The sequence below is a fragment of the Phodopus roborovskii genome, unplaced genomic scaffold, assembly GCF_943737965.1.
Source record: "Phodopus roborovskii unplaced genomic scaffold, PHOROB, whole genome shotgun sequence".
Classification (NCBI taxonomy): Eukaryota; Metazoa; Chordata; class Mammalia; order Rodentia; family Cricetidae; genus Phodopus; species Phodopus roborovskii.
This window is the reverse complement of record NW_026126447.1, coordinates 4,407,218-4,430,633: the sequence shown is the minus strand read 5'-3', so window position 1 is coordinate 4,430,633 and position 23,416 is coordinate 4,407,218. Positions and strand designations below refer to the sequence as shown.

Here is a 23,416-nt window from a genome sequence, read left to right as displayed (position 1 = left end):
TCTCACCTGCTGGCTCACTGTGATCTCACCCTTGTCACCCATGGGATGAATTATCCAGACTAACTAATTTCACAGCCAGTAAATTATAGGTATATTCATTGAATCTGTGTCTCATTAGGGGAAGTTAATTTAAGTAGACAATCAACAACAAAAAAATAGGGTTGTGTACAAATCCAATTTGAGTAGAAGATTTTTCTCTATATAGAGCACACAATGAATTCACAACCTCAATATCTGCGATAATGAGAGAGAACACTTTACAAACATAAAAGAAAGAACAAAAATTGACTCACTGCAATTTTCTCTGATGAATGTTGAATTTCCATTTATTATTTTAATTACTTCACTCAGACCCTCAGCTGTCTCCAAGATAAAATAAAACCTAAAAATCAGCTTTCATATTAACCCCCAGAAATATTTTGATTGTCTTGGCTTTGACACACAGCACTTCAACTTTATTCTTTCTTCGCATAAACACCTGGTCAAGTGTTCCATGACAGTTTTCACCATTGCAGTGCTATTACTTACAGTAATACTCAATATGGGTAGTTCATAGGCCCCTTTCTACACAGTATGAATTTGTTAAAACTCTAGAAGCATGGGAGCCTATGATTAATGGCATGGCATCATAAAAATGATGAAAAGTATTATGAAATATCTTTTGGTCATCATCTTCCATGGATGTTTCTCTTGACCTCAATGTACTGACTTTAAAAAATTATCAGCAATTTTCTTTTGGATACTTTTTCTACCTAGACTTCTCTAAAAATTGAACAAAAGATGTCACAAAAGATGAAACAAAGATTTCCATAATCCTACCTCCTTCCTATATAAAATCAACACATTTATTTATTCATTTAAGGACTCTGTACTAGTTTATTAAGAGAAAGACCATGCTGTCATCAATTGGGATAAAATCATCACTGCCTTCTATGATATTGTATTTCCAATAAAGGATTACATTCAGTTCATATATTCATTAATGTAGGTTGTAGGTTTTAAGAAGAATATTATGTAGGGATTTAGCTACTGAAAAGTTTGATTTAAAAAATACTAAGGTGATCAATGAGTTTGCTAATATAGCCATATATTGTAATATGTAAAAGATTGAAATCCTGAAAAGTTTGCTAAAATAATTCATAATTATAACTATCATTGTGGTTAAAATATTATGAAATACCTGTTTGACTAAATGCTAAGGTTATTGCCAAAATTATTTCTGCAATGGGCTGGAGTGGAGATGGGAGAACATTTATTGTTTCTTTTTTTTGTTTGTTTGTTTTTTTTAGTTCATTCAACAAGAAGCTATAATTTTATTTGTGATACAAACAGTACAAATTTCAAACCAAGCTGTAGTTCACTTCTGAAACACCAAAAAGGGGGTTGGGGTAGGAGCGACCTTGCTGTCAAATAGTTATATCGTTAATTCCATAATAGCATTTACAATATTGTTACTGTTGTTTTTCATGGCTCGGACTGCCTTTGCTCTGGACACATTTGCTTGTGACATGATCAATTCTATGTCCTTAACTTCCACACCCATTTCATCAACCTCTTCCTCCTCGCTTTCCTCTTGTACAGTCGGAGTCTGAGTGTTTTCCTGAATGTTTGAAACGGCCTCACCTTGAACTTTGAATTTCTCAGCAGCTGCTAACTGTGCTTGCTGAGACAAATCTTCAATTTTGGCTTCTCCAAAAACTATGTAGGTGTCTGAAGCTGGGCTCTTGTAGACATCTGGTTTTGTGATGACAAAGAGGATTTTTTTGATTTCCGGATAGTGACTCTAGTAACCCCTGTAACCTGTCGAAGACCCAGTTTGGATGTAGCCTTCCTTGTCTTCTTTTCACTCCGACTCTGTTTTGCTTTACTGACCGGTTCTTCATCAATTTCAGCTGCTGCCACCAGCTGGGCTTGTTGTGTGGTTGACTGTGTGGAGTCTTGTTCCTCCAGCTCTGGTACTGATTCATCACTGTCAGATTCTGTTCCTGATTCTGTCTCAGCCTGAGGCTGTGGCAACTCCTGCTCTGTAGCAGGGACTGTTTCTGTGGCTTCACCAGGCATTTTGTGCAGTGGACGCGGAACCAAGATGGCGGCGGGAAGAGCCATTTGTTTCTTGTCTCTGTAAAGCATTGTAGTCTTTAACGAGGCTGCAATTTAAAATGATAATTTAAATCTATATTTATTAACATGGAAAGATGCCCATAACATATTGTTGAGTGAAAAATAAGACAGGTTCTTTAAGAACAGTATGTTCAGTAATTTTTCTATTTGTATAAAATCTTGTATCATTTTCAGTATATGTATCCATAAGGAATCATTCACTTACTGTTCATCTCTCAGTAGTGGATGCCAGATGATGGTAATTTAAAGTGTCCCTCAGTATTCTAAATGCTTATAACAAACATGAACTTATCGTTTAAAAGAAAAACTTAGTTAAAATATGTATTAGTGGACTGTAACTGCTGAGTAATATTTCTGTATTAGGGCAAGTCATGGATATCTATAGTTCATTGGGAATCAGGTAATATAATTGACCAATCATGTATGCTCTGACAGACTCTGAGGAATAATTCTACATCTTGTACTTTAATGTATCTCCTATCTAAAATTCCGAATAAACACTACCCTATACCCTAATCAGATTAGCTGGCTAAGTGAAATACAAAACAACCTCAATAGGTCCAAGGATATGAAAGCATGATGGGGATGTATTTCTGTATATATGTTCCTCGTATTGGTTGATAAATAAAACATTGTCTAGTACCTAGGTAAGACACAGAGGTGTCTACCAGACCAGGAGAAGACCAGGGAGAGTGAGCCAGAGAGATGTCATATAAAGGCAGAATACCTGGCAGGTATTAACTGGTAAGCCAACAGCACATAGAAATACTTAGATTAATAGTTAAGAAAGAACTAGCCAGTAAGAATCCCTCGGCATTGGCCAACAGTTTAAAACTCAACATGACTCTGCCTCTTCATTCTTATTTGGGGCTCAAGGGTAGTGAGAGCTGGTGGGACAGAAATTTTTGGCTACAAATCACTTAAAATATATTAAAAACTAGGAAATGTTAAGTCTCCTATTGCTTGATAAGGTTAGGGATTTTTGTCATGTGAATAATTTTATCATAATAATCCCTTCAAAATGACATTCAGAACCCCTCTGTGATTTTGATAATCAAAATTTTGCAACTCATTTCAGATTTCATGGAACACATTGCTCCACCAAGAACTAGGAATATTACTCTATTTGTCCTAGACAGATGTTACTGGTACATTGAATTACAGACAATTGTACTCATTATCAGTTTTCTTCCTAAATCCTGAAACTATGGTTATTTGGTACTGAATTTCCCACATGTACAATTTTTACTATAAAGGAGGTGAGAAAGGCAAAGACATTATTATTAAATTCTCACTTCAGTACTCGAGCTAATTTGTCTCTTACCATTTGTTTGGTTTGTGTGTGTGTGTTCATGTATCTCTGTGTGTGCATTTGTCTGATGGGAGATGTCATTCTGTAAATATGTTTCTCATGCTGGTTAATGAATAAAGCACTGTTGGCCAATAGGAAAGCAGGATAGCTGGACTAGGGACAAGGAGGCTTTGAGGAAGGAGTAGGGTGGAGTCAGCATGTGAAGACTACAGAGAACAGTGGTCTGGACCCACTCTCCGGTAAGATGAGACCACGTGGACATACTTAGATTAATAGAAATGGGTTAATCATTAAGACAGAACTAGCCAATAAGAAACTAGTACTTGGCCAACAGTGTTATATCAAATACAGAGTCTGTGTTTGTTCTTTGGGGCTGGCGTGGCTGTGGGCCTGGCGGTGGGGAAAAACTATTCTTACATGTGTCTGTGTTTGTTTCTGTGCATACATGTATCTTAGAGTTCTACAGCTGTGAAGACACATCATGATCATGTTTAATTGAGGTAGCTTGCTTATAGTTCAGAGGTTTAATCATAGCATGAAGCAAGGCAGCATGTAGGCAGATATGTTGACTGAGAAGGAATTTAGAGTTCTAAATTTTTAGGCAACAGGAAATAGACTCTCTCATTGAGCAAGGCCTGAGCATATATGTGACCTCAAAGCCCACCTCTGAAGTGAAACACTTCCTCCATACACACCTCCTAAAACTGGCACTCCCAATGAGCTTATGGATACCAATTACATTCAAACTACCACAACATATATGCATGTCAAAATATTCTGTGTGTACATGTGTGTCTGTGAGTATGTGTATAGGTGTTTGTATGTTTCTGTGCATGTTTTAATGTATTACGTGTGTGTGTGTGTGTGAAACCCCATATTGCCTGTATAGAAGAGAATCCCTAAAGGTATACATTGAAAATATGGAGCCTATAAATTCTTTGCTTTAAATCTCAGAGAAGAAATTTTCTTCCCTCATTTTACTAAATGTATAGTCTTTTCTCCCTGGCTGTTTTTTCAGGTTTCAGTCACCTGTTCTCATTCTATGAGATGGGTATGGCTTATCCGTAACCAGTAAGGAGTCTCACTTCTTGTCTTCTTATTACAAAGCTGAGACTGGTTAATTTTTACTATACCATAAAGAAGACCAGGAAAAGATAATATTATTTATATGTTTGTGACTTTCAGCATACATATACTTGTGCATATACACATACTCAAAAACACAAACACACATTTGTGCAACAGTTCTGTGTATTATTCCTACCTATAGTACTTTATCTTTTACTGTATGGTTTTGAAATACTAAAACTATGTGTTGTCAGATGGAACTATGAAGAAAATAGCAAAATGCAGTGCCCTTCCATGACCTTTGCACAAGCAGTGACTTCTCAAAGCAGATAACATGCCACTGATAATGTCACCTTATGGAGCAAAATGGAACACTCCAAATGGATGGTCTATAGAAAAGGGTGACAGGATCAAAGTAATTTGTTTTGTTGTGTTCTGACATTTTCTAAACCTAGGATAGAACAAAATCTCTTTTAAGAAAGTTCCCTAGATCTCAACTCCAATCTTTGAAAGTAGCTACTTAGAAACAAAGATATGGACAGCATTTAGATTTTAGTTATGTTTTCTACCTGTCTTCATTTTATGAATGAATTTGCTTTGTTTCAGTTCCATGTATATTTGTATTAATTGTGAATTCCTCTATTGATACCTATATACATCATTTTTCTGGGTTTGTGTACCTGGCAGTAAAACAGACTTCAGAATTCAAGAACAATTAAGATAAATTTATGCTGTCAGAAAGTTCCTTTCCATATAGAGCAGATACTAACTCCATCATCTCAGAGTAATTTACTGCCCTTGCTTCTGTATATGATAATATGGTCATGGACAACCTTAACTACAAGTGTATGTTGTGAGAATTCATTCTGATAATTGATTTGGATACCAGCCATAGTGTACAACCTATGTCTTTCTTCTTATAAGCAATGGCATCCACAGACAAAGAGATGCATACACCCTATACATTCAATCCATCTCATGCTTTTATTTTGCTTGAGAGAGGATTCCAATCCCTAGGAATTGAACATTACTTCCCAAAGCCTCAACTGGGTCACATACTACAGCTGGTACCCTAAAGCTATTGGCAAAATAAAACCCCACAATTACACATAGGAGACCAGAAACATAGAACAATGCAATATTTAAATTAATGTTTTGGGGAAGTAAATACATATCCATGGTAGGTGAAGAAGGAACATTCCATATATAGAAAATAGGATTTGTGAAAAAATGAAGGTAAAACAGATTTTGAGATATATTTGGTTGTCAGATAAATTTGGTAAATAAAAAACATTTGAAAAAGATCAAAATATAAAAGTTACTCATTATATCACATTGTAGTCTTAAAAAATTAACTGGGAAAGATGGGCAGCAGGATGAAGTCTGACATTCATGAAGAGGAGTGGATGAAATAAATTCCAGTTAGTTTAAACTACAATCTTTTTCTTGGTGACATTAAATAACTTTTAAACCGTGTTAAATCTGTTTTTTTTTCCTTACCTGTAAAATAGGCATTAGAACGTCAATGTCAAAGTATCTTTATTTGAAAATTATTATTATTATTTTATTTACATGTTGATCCCAGTTCCCTCTCCTCCCTCCCTCCTATGCTCTCTCCCCCCCCCAACATGCACCTGACCACACTTCCCTTCCACCCCCCCCACACACATTCCACATGTAGGGCTATGCTATCGGGGGGGCGGGGGTCATGTAAATCTGTCAAGTCATTTAAAGTAGGGACTAGGACTTTTTTCCTGTCTCTAGGTTAAGGCAGTATCCCTCCATAGGGGATGTGTCTGCAAGGTCCTTTTGTGTACCAGGGATACATCCTGGTTCCGCTGCCTGAGGTCCCTTAGACTGCTCAGTCCTTCTACCTGAGACCCATACTCAGGGGGACTGAGTCAGTCCCATGCTGGATTCCCAGCTATCAGTCTTGGAGACCCATTAGCTCCTCCTTGTTCTGGTCAGCTGTCTTTATGTGTTCCTACAACCTGGTCTTGTCCTCTCCCTCTGCATCTGGATTCTAGTTCGACTCAGTGTTTAGGTATGGGTGTTTGTTTCTGTTTCCAACAGGTACTAGATGAGAGCTCCATGATGGTGGATAAGTTAGTTGTTGATCTCACTATCAGGGAAGGGCATTTCTATGGTTGCTCAAATTGTTAGTTGGAGTCAGTCTTGTAGGTTCCTAGACCTTTCTTTAGGTTCAGTTTTTCTCTTCAAACCAATAATGGCTCCCCTTTCTATGCTCTCTCTCTTTCTCTTTCTCTCCTTCTTTCTCTCTTTCTCCCTCTCTTTTCATCACTTTGATGACATCATATGCCATTTAAAATGATTTAATGATAGCCTACTTTATTATGTTTATGATGAATAATTTAACTATTTAAATTCATTCCTAGAGGCTGCACATTCTTAAAAATAATGTACATCTGTGTATATTCTAAATCCAATACCTTTATGCTAAATTATGCATTCATTGAAATGGAATAAGCAGAATAATTACTGTTGGAATATATTCATTTAGTTAAAATAATTTTCTTTAATATTTGTTTCTGATAATGCTGATAATGCATCAAAGTGGCTGCTTCCCAGAGGAATATACTTTTCAATATTGTGTTACTCTATCCTTCATAAATCTATTAGAAACTTCATACTTTCATGTTGTGGTAAACATATACTAAAGTTTGTGTCATTATATGGACTGCAGCAAATTGAATATTTACACTTGGGGAATAATATTCATAGATGTGTGTTAAACTGAAACCAAGATAAATTTCCAAAATGATGTGTCTATATCTGTTTACATAACATACAAAAACCCCTTCCACTCCCCATATATATACATACTCTTTTCTGGGGATTGAACACAAAAGCTTGGCCATACTAAGCAATGAATTTGCAACTATGATAATCATTAACTCTATACACTTATGGTCTTGATATTAAAATTTATAAGCATTTCAATGTTAAGGTTTCACATCTACATATTTATTCTCTCTTATTCTTAGGATTTGATATTGACAAGTATAGTTTAAAATCATTAGATGTTTTGTTACGGGCATGTCTCTTAGACATTTTATCATATTCTCTTGCTGCAGAATTAAGATTCTCAGCACACTATTTCATTCCAGGATGGTGAATATCTTCAATGTTTTAAATGTTCAAATAAAAAGGATTTGGCATCAATATCATCAAATGCTTTATTAAGTACTTTAATATTGCAGCCAAAATTTAAGAGACAAATTGAAAAGTGGAAGTCCTTGTAAAAATATTCACAACTATTTACAAAATAAATATTCCAAAACAAAAATGGTTCTTAAATCTTATTTATGATAGGCATGCAATTCTAATGAATACTTTTAAAGGCTCCTCATTTGAGCATAATAAGGGATTATAAGAGCAATAAAAATTTTAGCCTTATTTCTTCACTATTGATTTTATATGTAAAAGAAAAGCCACACATTTTTTTATTTTTATTTTTTTATTTATTTTATATAACAAAGTCCATTTAAATGAAAACAAACATTTATAGACAATATTTGGGAATTTGGGCATCGTTCTTTCCAAACTACTTCCTGCTGGTAAGGGGCGCTGTCATGGGGAATTCGAAGAAGATTCTTAAATCCTGGCTGTAGTCTGTAAGGCTGCTTTGTCCAGCTGTTTTGAATGTAGGATCACGTGTTACTCTGTTTCAGGCGGTCTGGCTTGATCAAACCACATTAGTCTGGAAGGAATCCACAGCTTTTCATTTTCTGTGGAAACAAAAATAGAAATCCTTTTCACCAGTAACTTGTCCTTCAACTTAAATTTTGGAGTCAAAACATAATTTTTAATTTAATTTATTATTTTACATGTGGATCCCAGTTCCCTTTCCCTCCCTCTCTCCTTCCCTCCCACCCTCCTTCCCTCCCTTTTACCCTCTCTGCCCTCTCACAGGCACTCTAATAACCCTCCCATCCCATTCCCCACCCCAATTCCATATGTAGGGGGATGCCATCCAGTTGGGGTCATGTTGATCTGACAGGTCATGTGAAGTAGGGATCAGGGCTTCTCTCTTGTCTCTAGATTAAGGCAGTTATCCCTCCATGGGAGCTATGTTTGCAAAGTTCTTTTGTGCACCAGGGATACATCCTGGCTCCACTGTTTGAGGTCCCTTAGACTGCTCAGTCCTTCTGGCTGAGACCCATATTCAGGGGTGCCTGAATCAGCCACATGCTGGCTTCCCAGCTATCAGTCTAGTGGCCATTAGCTCCTCCTTGTTCAGGTAAGCTGTCTGTACGTGTTTCTGCCACATTCCACAGGACCTGGCAATCCCCCTCTTAGGCATATACCCAAAGGATTCACATCCATGCAACAAAGACATCTGTTCAACTATGTTCATAGCAGCACTATTTATAATAGCAAGAACCTGGAAGCAACCTATATGCCCCTCAATTGAAGAATGGTTAATGAAGATGTGGCACATTTACACAATGGAATACTACTCTGCAGAAAAAAATAATGGTATCTTGAAATTCGCAGGCAAGTGGATGGCACTTGAAGAAACCATCCTGAATGAGGTAACCAAGTCACAAAAAGAGAAACACAGTATGTACTCACTCATGTATGGATTTTAGACCTAGATCAAAGGATCACCAGCCTATAATTCACACCACCAGAGGAACTAGGATGCAAGGTGTATTCTAAGAGATTCATATAAAGTCCTTCACAGAATTGGGAAGGGACAAGTCCCCCAGACCTCAGGGGAAGTGGGGGGGGGGCAGCGAATGGAGAGAGAAGTAGGAGAAAACGAGGGGAAGGAAAGGAAAACATGTGCGACCAGGAAGATGGAGCCTGGTTAGGAATAGAAGACAGGAAAGAGAGAGAGAGAGAGAGAGAGAGAGAGAGAGAGAGAGAGAGAGAGAGAGAGAGAGAGAGAATGAGTATAAAAGAGGGAGCCAATATTGGTTTGAAGATAAAATTGAACACAAAGAAAGGTCTAGAGAACTACAAGACTGCTCCTAACTAACAATGTGAGCTTCCGTGGAAAGGCTATCATAAATGCCCTTCCTGGAGAGTGAGATCAACAACTAACTTATCCATGGAGCACTCAACTAATGCCTGTTGGAAACAGGATCAAACACCCATACATAAATACTGAGTTGAACTAGAACCCAGATGCAGATGGAAAGCCACACATTTTTAACATGAAATACTTTATTGATATTTATATTGATGTTGAGATTATTGCTGCAAAAATTTTATCACCAATAATGAATTTTTTCTAAATTTACATTACCAATTTACAAAATGTGAAATATTTATCTAAAAAATTATTTCAGGAAGTATTACTACAATTTTAATCATTCTTATTGTAGTAGTTTACATAATGGAACTGTTATTAAGAATAGAAATTAAAACATCTGTTGGTGCTGATGAAACTTGTTTTGATTTGCTTATTTGTGAAGCTTTTCTTGTAGTAATGAAGCCATCATGCTAGTAGCTATCACTTTACATTCTATATTTTCTAGGAAAAAGAATAGTAACAAAATAGTGAAAAAATGGTTGTCATCTGCCCTCAACTAAATGGCATGCCTGGCAGATTAAAATTGCTAAATCTTCTGTGTTGTCCCAAAGGATGATTAATTGTTTAAATAATAATTTTCATATAAGTGTGAACTTGAAGCTAATTAAGTGCTTCAATATAGTTGTATCTTTTTTCCACAGTCAAAAATATCCCTCTCAACTTCACATACATCATCTTTGATCGATATATCACCTACATATCAATGTATTTAGCATTAGCATTTAAAATGCCTTCGACTACTACTCTATACTACACTATCATCTATCATCCATATATATACATATATATCAATTTATCAATTTATCAACTATCATAAAGCTACTTATCATCTATCTATGTATCTATTTGTCTATCATCTATCTCCTTCTGTCTTATATCCTTCTATCTATAGTTCACCTACCTCCTATTATCCATCCATCACCTATCTACAAACTATTTGTCATTATTCCTTTATCTTTTCTCTTGCTCTCTCTTTCTCTCTCCCTCTTTCTATCAACTTTCTATCTAATAGTTAATCCATTATTTAGTCAAATTAAAATTATATGAGGCACGTTTACTACTCATTGTTATGTATTTTTACTTATCTTCTAATTCTTTCTGTTTCTAGTTGATTATATACATAACATCATGGCATGTGACCTTCCATCCTTTTTTATGAATTGTACTATATTCAATATATATATATATTTAATTATTATTTAAATTAAAAAGCAAACATATTTTACATTTCAATCCCAGTTCTCTCTATCTCATAACCTCTTATTCCTCCATCAACCCCCCTTCCAATCCCCTAGTCACTCTTCCGTGAGGGTGAAACCACCCATGGGGGAATCATAAAAGTCTCTCAAATCATTTGATGTGAGATATCATCCCTGTCCCAGAGCATCGAGGCTGAGAGAGTGTCCTTTGATAGGGAATGGGCTCCCAAAGCCCATTTGTGCACTAGGAATAAATATTTGTTCCACTGCCAGAAACTACATAGTCTGTCCAAGCCCTCCACATGATATCCATGTTCAGCATGACTGGTTTGCTTCTATTCTGGTTCCCCAGGTGTCAGGCTGGGGTCCCTGTTCAGCTGGTTGTATGGGATTCCCCAGCATGCTCTTGACATCTTTGTTCATCACTCCTCCCTCTCTAAAACTGTACTCCAGGAGTTAGACTCAGTGCTTAGCTTATTCTTCCTTCAGCTACTAGATGAAGGCTCTAGGATGGCAGTTACAGTAGTTATCATTCTCATTATAGGGGAAAGACATAAGGTAACCTCTCCATTATTGCCTAGATTTTTACTTGGTATCATCTTTATGGATCCCTGGACATATTCCTAGTGCCAGATATCTTTTTAAGCTCCTAATGGCCCACTCTATAAAGGTATCTCTTTCCTTTCTCTCCTTTTCTCTCCTCCCCCCAATTTGACCTTCCTGATCCCTCACGGTCTCCTCCCCACTCTTATCTGAATTCTTAAGTATGAAGCAGGGGTAAATAAACTAATATATGTCTTAATGATTTTCTGTAAAGAACACTGGATGGCTATTTCTTTTCAGGACAGCCTATTTTACATATTTTTCCTGAATTGTTTTTATTATTACATATTCATTTGTACAATTTTCCTAATCAATAATTCTTTGTGGTATTTTCTTTGTCAGGTGGTATCAGGTGGTATTTTTTCCCTCATCTATCGTTTCAATAGCTTTAAAAATAGATTCAATATGTGAATATGCTAGTATTTATTTTATAAATTCTCCTCATTTGTTACTATGTTACTACTTTATAAAACAATGAATAATGCTACAATAAACTTCTGGGTGCATAAATCTGTATACATTATGTATTTGTTTCAAAAGATCAACTCCTAATAGAAATCACTGAGTCAAAAGTAAAGAGTCTACCCTCCAGGGGTCACATCATTAAATAAAACCTACTTTCACTCTTCCTATAGCTATTAATGTTCAATAATTCCTTTCCTAGTGCTAGGATTTAATGCCTATCATCTTATCTCTGACCTGGGATTCATCTGGCTTAAGTTTGACCACACTTCTGAATAGGAACCCACTCTCAGGAGTAATTTTTCAACAGAAACATGAATTGATAGGGAAGTTTTCATTCTTGATTTTTAGATTAGAAAATAGAGTATATCATTCTCTAGTTATTCCCTCCAGACTCTCCCATATATCCTTTCTTGCTGTGTTTGTGGTTTGTTACCTCTTTGTGCCTTAATTGTTGTCACATACATATATGCATACACATATATATTCTTAAACATAGAAAAAACAAGCTGCTCAGTCTCAATGTTACTCGTATATGTTTTTAGTGTTGATCACTTGGTATTGGATAAACTATGTGTCCCTACTTCAGGAAGATTATTTCTTCTTCTTTCAGCATTGCTTAATAGCTTCAAGTTCTTTGTGTTGGGTTGAGGCCCACTGTCTTCTTGTCTTCCTTGGCTCATTTATTGTTGTCCTTGTTCAGCCCATATTTAGTTAGCCATGTTGGTAAGATTTAATGGATGTAGCTTCTGAGATTCCTAGAAGACAGTCTCATAACAAACTCCTTGATCTCTGTCTCTTATAGTCGTTCTACCCTCTCTTCTAAAATCTTACCTAAATCTTAGATGCTCTATTTTGTAGGTGGATTTACTGAGACTGGTCCAAGCAAATCTGTCTTTGATTGGTTGTAGTTATCTGTTATTGTGTCTGCTGAAAAGGACCTTCCTGATCACACACAGATTAAGTGTAAGGAATTTACCTATCTGTGAATATAGGAGAAAATATTTAGAAAGTAGCTAGGGATTATGCTGGTTTAATAAAATGACAGTTGTAGGTCCTCTGAGAGCCATGATTTCATTAGCCCTGGGTAATTGCCTAAGTTTCCAGTACCAGGCATAATTGACCACGTGTTGATTGGGTCTTAAGTTCTATTAGAGACTTGCTTATTACTCTCGGGATATTTATGGTGTTATTTTTTAATGAAGAGGGCTTAAAGTTGGATGGATAGACATGGGAAGGTATAAAGGTTGTTAGAGGATATGGGTGATTGCAATCAAAATGCATTGTATGCCTTTCTCATATAATGAATAAAATGTTATTTTAAGAATAGTAACAGCAAAAGGCAGAGTATTAACCACTATACAATCATTGTGAGCTATCATCTCAGGTCCACTTGTGGAACTCCTAACAGTGGGGAAATTGCTGTCTCTGACTCTTTTACTAGCTTTTGGGATCTTACTCCTCTCACTGGGTCACCTTGAACAGCCTTAATACATAGAGCTGTGCTTAATTTTATGGCAGCTTGTTATGCCACGTGATGTTGATATCCATGGGAGACCTGCTCTTTACTGAACAGAAACAGGAGAACAATTTGTTTTGGGGGTTTGAACAGAAAGGGTTTGGGGGAAGAGACTGGGAGGAAAAGAGGGAGGTGAAATGAAACTGGCCAGCACATGAAAAACAGAACAAATTGAAAGGGAATTATAATTGTAACAGTTATTACTATATTGTCTTAATAGCAAAATGTAATCTTCTTATGTATACCTGCATTACCAAAATAAAAAGACATTTAATTAACTGGAAGTAGGAATTGATTATAACATTAATTTTTACACTTTTACAATGGGACACTAAACAACTTTGTAATAAGTTTTCAGGAGCTCTTTAGGCATTAGCACTGATTTTATGATTAAACCATATAAATGCTATATCCCCTAACATGCATTTCTTTTTCAGTTTGAAGAAAATATAATTCTAATGGATAAACAGTTCCCATATGTCATTTTGGTTATATTTGCTTATGCTTACTTTTTGTCTGGTATTCAACTAAGTAACTAATGACTGAAATAATTAACTTTAAGACTTTCATTGCTAGAAAGTAGATATATGATTTACATTCATTAAAGAACTATATTTTTAAATATTGCATTTTTGTTAATCTCTCCCTCTCTCTCTCTCTCTCTCTCTCTCTCTCTCTCTCTCTCTGTGTGTGTGTGTGTGTGTGTGTATGTGTGTATGTGTGTATGTGTGTATGTGTGTATGTGTGTATGTGTACAGCAGCTTCCCCATGGAGGTAATAAGACAAGCTTTGGAGTCAGTTCTTTATTTCATCCCTGTAAGTCCAAAGGATCAAATTCAGGTTTTTATACTTGTGTGCAAGTTCCTTAGCCCTCTGATTTATGTCTCTGCACACATGAAGTATGGATTTTAATATATTTTTGGTTGGTTCTATAAAATGAATTTTGATTTTGAGTAAGTATTGGTAGAGTTTTTTGCTTGTTTCATATTCACAAGCATTTGTGCTAATATTGCCCATAAAGTTAACCCTTGTTTTATTACTCATCACTTATTCTATATTGAGTGCTCATCAAATATCTGTGTTTTTGACTACTGGATCACTTACTCACTGCTATGATATTACAATGTCAGTTTATTAACCCTATTACATATAGTATATTCTCCTATTAGTTTAAATATCCAACTAAATTTTTCTTTCTTCAAGCATTATGTGACATCTTGAAACCATTTTTTAAAGTTATTCTTAATTATATACTGATAAGTATTATATATATATATATATATATATATATGAAACTATATCTTCAGTATCACAAAAATAATGAATTATCATGAAATGGGTCAAATAATTGAAGATATAGAATATTATTGATTATTGGTTTGTATTCTAATGTAGTTTGTAGTCTACTCTTCTTCAGAATATATGTCCTTGTTATCTCCAGCATAATTAACCCCATTTAACATTGTTGTGATATTTTTTCCTTGTTTTATCATCACTCTAAAGGAATTTTTAAATTCATTGGTGCAACTAACATGTCCTTTACTCCAAAGTGACTGAACTATTTTTCTCAAACAGTAGAATCAATTTATACACCATTTCCGGTGAGTGAGAATTATTTTCTTCATTCTTCCTACTCTCTGTCATTGCTAGAATTTTTCAATTTTCTTAGTCTTATGAGTGTGAATAGACAATTCTTTTACTGGCCCTTGATTCTGATGTGTATATCTTCTCAATTGTTTCAAACCAGTTATATTCTTTTTACTGTAGAAAGAAAAGATCATATCTTTCACCCATTATGTCCTCATTTTAGGTATCTTTTATCTCTTAGGGTTTTCTGAACATTCTCTGTATTAAACTCTTGACATTAATGACTATTTTAAAATATTCTATTAATGAATATCATAGTAAATAACACTCTGATATTGTAATATAACTATATTTTTACTTATATTTTGTTCTTATTAATTTATCTAATATATTTTCCATTATACTTGACCAAATTATTTTCAGTTTTATTGACTAGGTAGGTGTAGCAAAATATTTAAGTAATTTATAAATCATCCTTTTATTTTTATTGCATTTAAATTAGAAACAATCCTATTTATATATCAATTCCAGTTCTTTCTCCCTTCCATCCTCCCATGCCCCTCACCGATTCCCCCATCCCATCCTCCATCCACTCCTCAGGAAGGGTGATGCCTCCCATGAGGGATCATCAGAGTCTGTCAAGTTATTTAGGGTAGTGTCTAGGCCATTCCCCATGTCTCTAGGTTACGTGACTATCCCTTCTTGGGGAATGGGCTTCTGAATTCCAGTCATGCACTAGGGATACTTCTTGTTTCCACTGCCAGAGACCCCATAGATTGCCAAGTCCTGCTGACATCCACGTTCAGGGGGCCTAGTTTTGTCCTATGTTGGTTCTCCAGCTCTCAGACTGGGGTCAATGAACTCCCACTTGTTCAGGTCAGCTGTGTCTGTATGTTTTCCCCACATGGTCTTACACCTTTGTTCCTCACTCATCCCTTTCTGAAATTGGATACCAGGAGTTTGGCTCAGTGCTTAGATATGGATCTCTGTTTCTGCTTCCATCAGCTACTGGGTGTAAGGTGTAAGATGGCATTTAAGGTAGTCATCATTTTCATTATAGGGGAAGGGCTTTTAAGGTTGCCTCTCCACTATTGCTTAGAATCCTAGTTGGGATGGTGCTTGTGGATCTCTGTATAATTTCCTAATGTCAGATTTCTCTTTAAAACAATAAAGTCTCCCTCTATTGATGTATATTTTTTCTTGCTTTCCTCTATTCATCTCCCCTTTTAATCTTCCTAATCCTTCATGTTCTCCTCCCCCTTCTCTTCTCCCTTCCTCTTTCACCTATCTCTTTTCCCCTCCCCCATTCTCCATTTTTTTCTCTTTCCTGTTTACTGGTCTCTTTCCTGTTTACTGGGTTCCTGACTATGTATGTCTCTCTTACAGGGCTCCTTGTTTCCTAGCTTCAGTGGAGGTATGGATTCTATTCTGTTAGACCTTTGCTCTATAGCTAATATCTGTATATGAGTAAGTACATACTATCTTTGTCTCCTGTGATTGGGTTACCTCACTAGTTCCATCAATTTGCTTGTGAATTTCAAGATTCCATTTTTTTTCCCGCCAAGTAGTACTCCATTGTGTAAATGTACCACATTTTCTCCATTCATTCTTTGGTTGAGGGGCATCTAGGTTGGTTCCAGGTTCTGGCTATTGCAAATAATGCTGCTATGAACATAGTTGAACAGATGTCCTTATTCTATGAATGTTCATCCTTTGGGTATTTTCCTAAGAGTGGAATTGCTGGATCTTTAGGTAGGCTGGTTCTCATTTTTCTGAGGAAATGCCATACTGATTTCCAAAGTGGCAGTATAAGTTTGCACTCCCACCAGCAATGGAGGAGCATTATTCTTTCTCCACATCTTTTCCAGCACAAACTGTCATTGGTGTTTTTTATTTTAGCCATTCTAATGGGTGTAAGATGGTACTTCAAAGTTGTTTTGATTTGCATTTCCCTTATGGCTAAGGGTGTTGAGCAATTTCCTAAGTGTCTTTCAGCCAGTTTAGATTATTTCATTTAAGGTGTAGTTTGAAAATTCTTTGTGGTTTTCTGTGAAGTAGTGAACTACTCATGGCAGCATTAGCTATCAAACATAATCTAACTTTTCTCCAAAGTCATTTTTTGCCAGGTTTGTTGTTAGCAGGCCTATGAATGTGTTGTATTTCTCCCTTGGATTTCCCAGGTTATTATTTAATAATTGTTTAATCCCATAGTCTGATTTTCTTTCTATTGCTATAAGCAAATACTTGAATCCTGGGGTCTTTAAGGAATAGAAGCTGCCTTGTTTTGTAGTTCAGAAAGATGGGCTTTCCAAGGCTTACACTGTTATCTGCTCAAATTCTGAGGAAGACAATGTTTCATAATTTGCCTAAATAAGTAATCTTCCCTAAACTTCAGTTTTTCTTCCTACAAAGACAGTGTAGGTACTTCAGGGTTAGTATCCTAACATTATCGATATATCAACTTAGAATTCAAGTATGCATGCTATTTTTTTTATAATTTTGCCAAAACATATGACAATATATGTGAGAAATGCAACTCAAGGGACAGAGGGGTATTGCTTACTGCATAGTTTCTTACATTGTATCCCATCCTGGCTGACAAGGTGTGGTGGCAAGATAACTCCATGTATAGCAATGGGAATGAAGAAATAATTTTTAATATCTTACAGGAAGGAAGCTAGACAATAAGACTGGAGTTGAAGCTGAGTGATAAACTTTCAAATGTCCACTTCTGGTGACCATAACTGACAGCCAGATACTGCTTCCAAAGTAGTCGACAGTTTCTCCATTAATTAAGGTTCAACTGTCAAAGTGCATGAGCCTGTTAGAAACTATTCACATTAAATCCACTACACTAGTCAATCTGTGAAAATTAGAGAAACAATATAACTAGAGAAGATTTAATTAAAGAATTTTGAGTTTTTATAATTATGTAGGAGATTCTGTTATTAGCAACTGCCAAGTTTTATAATGTTTAACAGATTTTAGACAACTCTATTTAGTAGATTTTTCTGAGGAAAGTAACAATTTAAGCAACATTCAGAGTTCTGAAAGTTTCAGGGATTAAACTATCAATATGGGAAATCTATATTCATAGATAAAGGAAGGAAATCACACATAGGAAGAGCTGAACAGCTCAATTGGTTGTAGCTGGGCATTTGCCTTACTTGATGTCTGAGAAATATGCCATATGTGGCTGTCCTCAAACCAGATACTAACTTATGATTAGCTAAAGCTCAACTACTGATAAGGTAAAATTAGATCATTGTTATGATGCCATTTTCTTAATTGTATAGATTTAACAAAAGATGTCAGGGTGTTACTTTTGGAAGGAGATTTAAGATAAATTGAATTCTACAATTTAATAGAATTGTTGTATCCACTGAGGAAAATAATATTAAGTCAATTAACATGACTTAATAGATATACAGATTTTATAGTCTGAATTGCTTTAGGAAAACTCTCACTCTCATAATGGTCGTGATTCTAAATTCATTGTAGTTTTGTAGTATTTTTTCTTTAGAAATTTTTCATGCTTGTAGATAGTCTGCTATGTTTGGATAAATACCTTTCTTTGAGAGATCTTGTAATAAGAATATAATACCTCAAATTGTTTTTAAATGGAAATTGATGACTCTTTCTCTACTTTGATCTTTGATAGACATTCATTCGGATTACAATTACAGATATATGTTTTCCCTTATATTCATATATCTGCTTACATATATACTATATGTCAGTATATTTATATTGATGTTTAAGAATTTCATTTTTTATCAGGAAATGGAACAAAATAATCTATTATAAAAGTGGTCAATTATTAGAAAATTCTTAAAATGGTAGGTAAGCATTCTAATAATTAATATTGTTCCTTTCCTCAGTCTTGCATATCATCTGTATTCTTTATCGCTTATTGAGTAATGTATTGAAACGTTTTGCTATGACATACATTAGTTATTTTCTTCCTTTGATACAATTATTTTACCTTTAATAATTAAGCTCTGTTACACTAAAAGCTTAGAAGTTCATACATTTAATATTCTCTTGATTAATTGAATATATTTTTCTATAAAGTGACTCTTTTTTCATTATGTGAAAGTATATTTTAATTCAAATGAAGTTTTATCAGTTTCATGAATTCTAAAGGTGTGACTTCTTTTATATTATAACTTTCCCTTGCTATCTTTCAAACTTGGAATTTCCTGGTGCTTATGATTTTCTCATAAAAGTTTTGGAATCCTGATGAATATATATATATATGTGTGTATAAACACACATGCGTGAACACATACACACACAAACACACATATGTGTGTGTTTATGGATAAAAAGTAAATAATATACATTAATTATGATTCATTAAATGCTTGAATTTCTACCTATTTTATTATAAATTGTTTTTATACCAATAAAGTGCATAAGAATATTAATACCAATCTGTATTTCACTTTTTAATTTTTTTAGTTCTCTCTTATGAAGTAAACTTTTTTCTTTAATAACTTAGGATGTAGCCTTCCATTAATTTAGTGTTTATCTAAAACTGATACTACGAATATTTAAATAAGTATAATTTAAAGTCAATAAATCTACTTCTCTGGGAAAAACGTCAGTTCCTGAATCACAAAGCAAATATTGCCCCCATTAACTATGTGTGTGTGTGTGTGTGTGTGATTTTCATGGACAGAATTTGAACACCAATACTGGTCAGAGGTCACATGCTTTTAAGCTAATAGGAATCTCTATAGGAGTTTTTTCATTATTAAGTGACTCCATTGCTTTTCGGGTTTTTGGTCAATGTTGATGAGAGGTTTTACCTCTTAGAAATAAGTTCAAGGCTTTCTCTTTTCTGCTGGTTCAAAAGTTTTCTTAACATCTTGGAATGAGACTTCTGGTAAGTTACTGTAGCTCTCATAGGAAAAGTTAAATTGTCTATAATACTTGTGACCCTTAAAATACATACTATAAATTTGAAAACCCTCAAAGAGTGGCAACACTTCTAAATTTTAATAAAATACCCAACACATATGTTATTAACAATGGACAAAGTGGCAGATTAGTAATATTGTTGTTGTTGTTGTCCTGTGTCCACAATCAGTTAGAATAAATAATTAACTGCTGAACTTCAGGCTTTGCAGATTATATTGCATTTTGATTCATTAAAATCCTGAACTCTAAAGACTATCCTTATAGAGTAATATGATGGTCCTTATAATTAAGCAGAAGGAAGTGAAATTAGACTTTCAATCATGAAACAGCTAATTAAGCATCTGAGTTCTTGGTCTTCTTGTTATTTTTATTTTGTGATCTCAATCTGACTCAGAGCTGATGGGTGTGATGACTGTCAACTCACAGCATCACTGGACTGCCTCCATTTTTTTTTCCTGGTACAAACACTTTAAATTTTGGGATCCACTTTTGACTGTTCTTGTATTGGTCTTATGGACTTCGAAAACAATGCTGTTCTCTTTCAATGAGACTATATGTTCTGTAAGGAGTTAGTTTTAGTCACATTTGATAGTTTATTCAAAATTCTATCATTTCAAGCCTTGTTACCATTGATAGTTCTCCCTTTCAAGATGCATCTGGTTTTGCTTTCACAAAGATAAGGAACTTAAAACCTATTCCTATGAACTTAGCCTATGCATCTGCAAAGAAAAAAGGAAAATGATTCTGGCATCACATTTGTCTTTTGTTCAAGAGCAAGATATTTAGGACAGTCATGAGCCTTCCAATGGAATTTACCCATGTGCTAGGTGAGGAATTTCCTGTTTTTCCTAATTAATGGAAAGAAGAACTCAAACATGAGATAATAAACCCAATCTTTATATATGTTTACTATGGACCTTCCTGCACTAGTTGATACAAATGCCCCATGAAACTCAAGGAGGACAATGTATAATGTATATTTTCTGTTCTAATTAAAAGTAGACAAGTATGTTCTCACAAAGGACAAAAGCATTCTCATCTTTCTTCTGATTGGAAGCATTAGGACTCTGAGTAGCACACAGAGCTGGATAGGGCTAGTACATATCACTGCCATGGTAAAAGACATATGCTCTTTCATAACTCTATCAATAGCCAGTTTATACTCTAACCATAGCCATTCTTTGTCTATCACTGTTCTGATCATAGACTAAGAATCTCTATATCTACCTTTGCTTAATATTGTATATGGCAGGAGCAAGGTAAGGCCACATATAAACCTTGATTTTTCTTTAAATTCACGATAGTATGTTGCGTTCCCTGTTTCACAACTTTCAATAGCAATGAGTTAAATAAAAGATAAACTCTTTGAAAGGATTAGATAAATAAAAGCAAATCTTACGTCTTGAGAAGTGAGTTTATTTATCAAAGTTGTACAATGATACATGTATTCATGATACATCCCCTAGAGTTTGATCACATATATTAGAGTCTTGAATTGTCTAGTTGTCCTCCATACCCAGCAAAATGGAGACGAAAAATAAGTGTGAGTGATAGGATCATAATGTTGCTTAAAAGAGTGAATACCCATGAGTCATTGTAATAGAAATAGCAAGGACACATAATCAGTAGTATCAGCCATTGTGAGTTCATCTACACATCAGTCCATAGGTGGCTTCTAATAGTGATGTATGTACATTTTTTTTTTAACACTGCTATGGTATCATTTCGAGCACTTAATTCCTTGAGAATTTTCCATATTCTCTGTCAAAGTTTTATAGCATAAAATTTTTCCTTTATCCTATTTATATCACTATAATTATTACATTAGCTTATTGCATCTTACAACAAATAGTAATCAGTTACATATTTATTGTGCATCACAGACTCTGCTGTTTGATATCCTTGGAACATGATGGAACAAGGGAAGAGAAAGACAACTTCTATAATTAAGCTATAGTGGTTTTTCCACAAGGAGTATTCCTTATTATCTTACTCAGGGTTTTATTATTTTAAAGGGACACCAAGAACACAACTCTTATAGATGAGAACACCTAATTAGGGTAGCTGTCTTATAGTTTAGAGGTCCAGTTCATTATCATCATGATAGGACATGGTGTTTTACAGGCAGACATGGTTTGGAGAAATAGTTGAGAGTCCTACATATTGAAGGCAACAGGAAGTGGTCAGAGACACTGGGCAGCATCTTCAGCATATATGAGACTTCAAAACCTACCTCCACAGTAACACACTTCCTCCAAAAATACTACACCTCTGGTAGTACCCTTGATTTTGGGGTCATTCTCTTTCAAACTAATACATAATACTCCTTGGCCCTCAAAGGATCATAGCCATAGCATAATGCAAAAATGCATGCATTTAATCTTTAAAAGTCCCCATAGACTATAATAGTCTCAAACTTATTTAAAAGCCTAAAGTTGAATCTCTCTTTTGAAATGCATGTAATTTCTTAATTTCTATCCTCTGTAAAAGCAAAGTAAAATACAAACCACATATTTCCCAAAATATAATGGCACAGCATATGTATTACCATTTCCAAAAAATGAAGGAAAGGAGCATAGTGAGGAATTACTGGACCTATACAGGAACAAAAGCTTAGTGGGCAAACTCCAAACTTTGCATCTCTGTTTCTTATGGCAAAGTGATTTTCAGATTTCCAACTCCTTACAGCTTTGTTGACTGCAACATCCTTCTCTGTCTTGGGCTAGTCCCCCCCACCCCCATCCCTTGTTAGCAAATTTCCTTGGCAGGCATTTCATGGCTCCAGAATCTCTAACATCTTGTAGTCTCCAAGGCAATCCAGGCATAACTTTCAGAGCTTCATGCAAAAGCCTTTCTTAGCCTCTGTTCAGAGACACCGTTGACACCTGCTTGGTCTCAGTGACTCTCCATAGTCATGGAGCAAGGTTACATAATACCTTCCTTCTATCCTTGAAATCAGAACCACGTGGATGAAGCTGCCAATTTTTGCTGCTTACTTGTGTTGGAACATTTCCCCCTCATTCAATTATATCTTTACCAGTTTTGAGTTCTTGACAAATTCCTTTACTGTTTAGGCTTAGCTGTTCTGAAATTTGCTCTACAGACTAGGCTAGCCTTTAACTCAGAGATCAACCCCTTTGTGTTTTCAATGATTTCCTTGACTCCCTAAACTTGACTGTTCTGGATCTTGTTCTGTAGACTAGGATAGCCTCACACTCACAGATCTACCAGCATTGGTCTTCTCAGTGCTGTGGTTAAAGGCAAATAGCACTACTGCCACACCTAAGGTTTTCTTTATTTCCTTTTCTTAAATTATAAACTTAAATGGGTGGAATCTTACCCTTGAGGTCACTACTCCCTTCAATACATATCTTAATCTTCTTATCTCCTTCAATATACAATTTAACTCCATTCCACTTTCTTGTGCTTCTTTTCTCCTCAAATATTTTTCCTTACTCACCCTGCTCCTTTTTATTTTATGTCCTCACTAAAGTTAACACTAGCAATAATACAACAGATTCTATATTAGGTTATTTTGAGATTTCTTCTACCAAAAG

At 35.2% G+C, this 23,416-nt stretch overlaps 1 protein-coding gene across 1 annotated transcript; it reads right to left on the bottom strand.

The window, feature by feature from the left end:
- Nucleotides 1-1,414: 1,414 nt before the first annotated feature.
- LOC127224884 (nascent polypeptide-associated complex subunit alpha-like) lies at nt 1,415-2,096 on the bottom strand. Its single transcript, XM_051188033.1, is given in 2 exon segments — nt 1,415-1,761; nt 1,764-2,096. Coding segments are annotated over 2 exon segments (645 nt in total). The 5' UTR covers nt 2,062-2,096.
- Nucleotides 2,097-23,416: the final 21,320 nt, after the last annotated feature.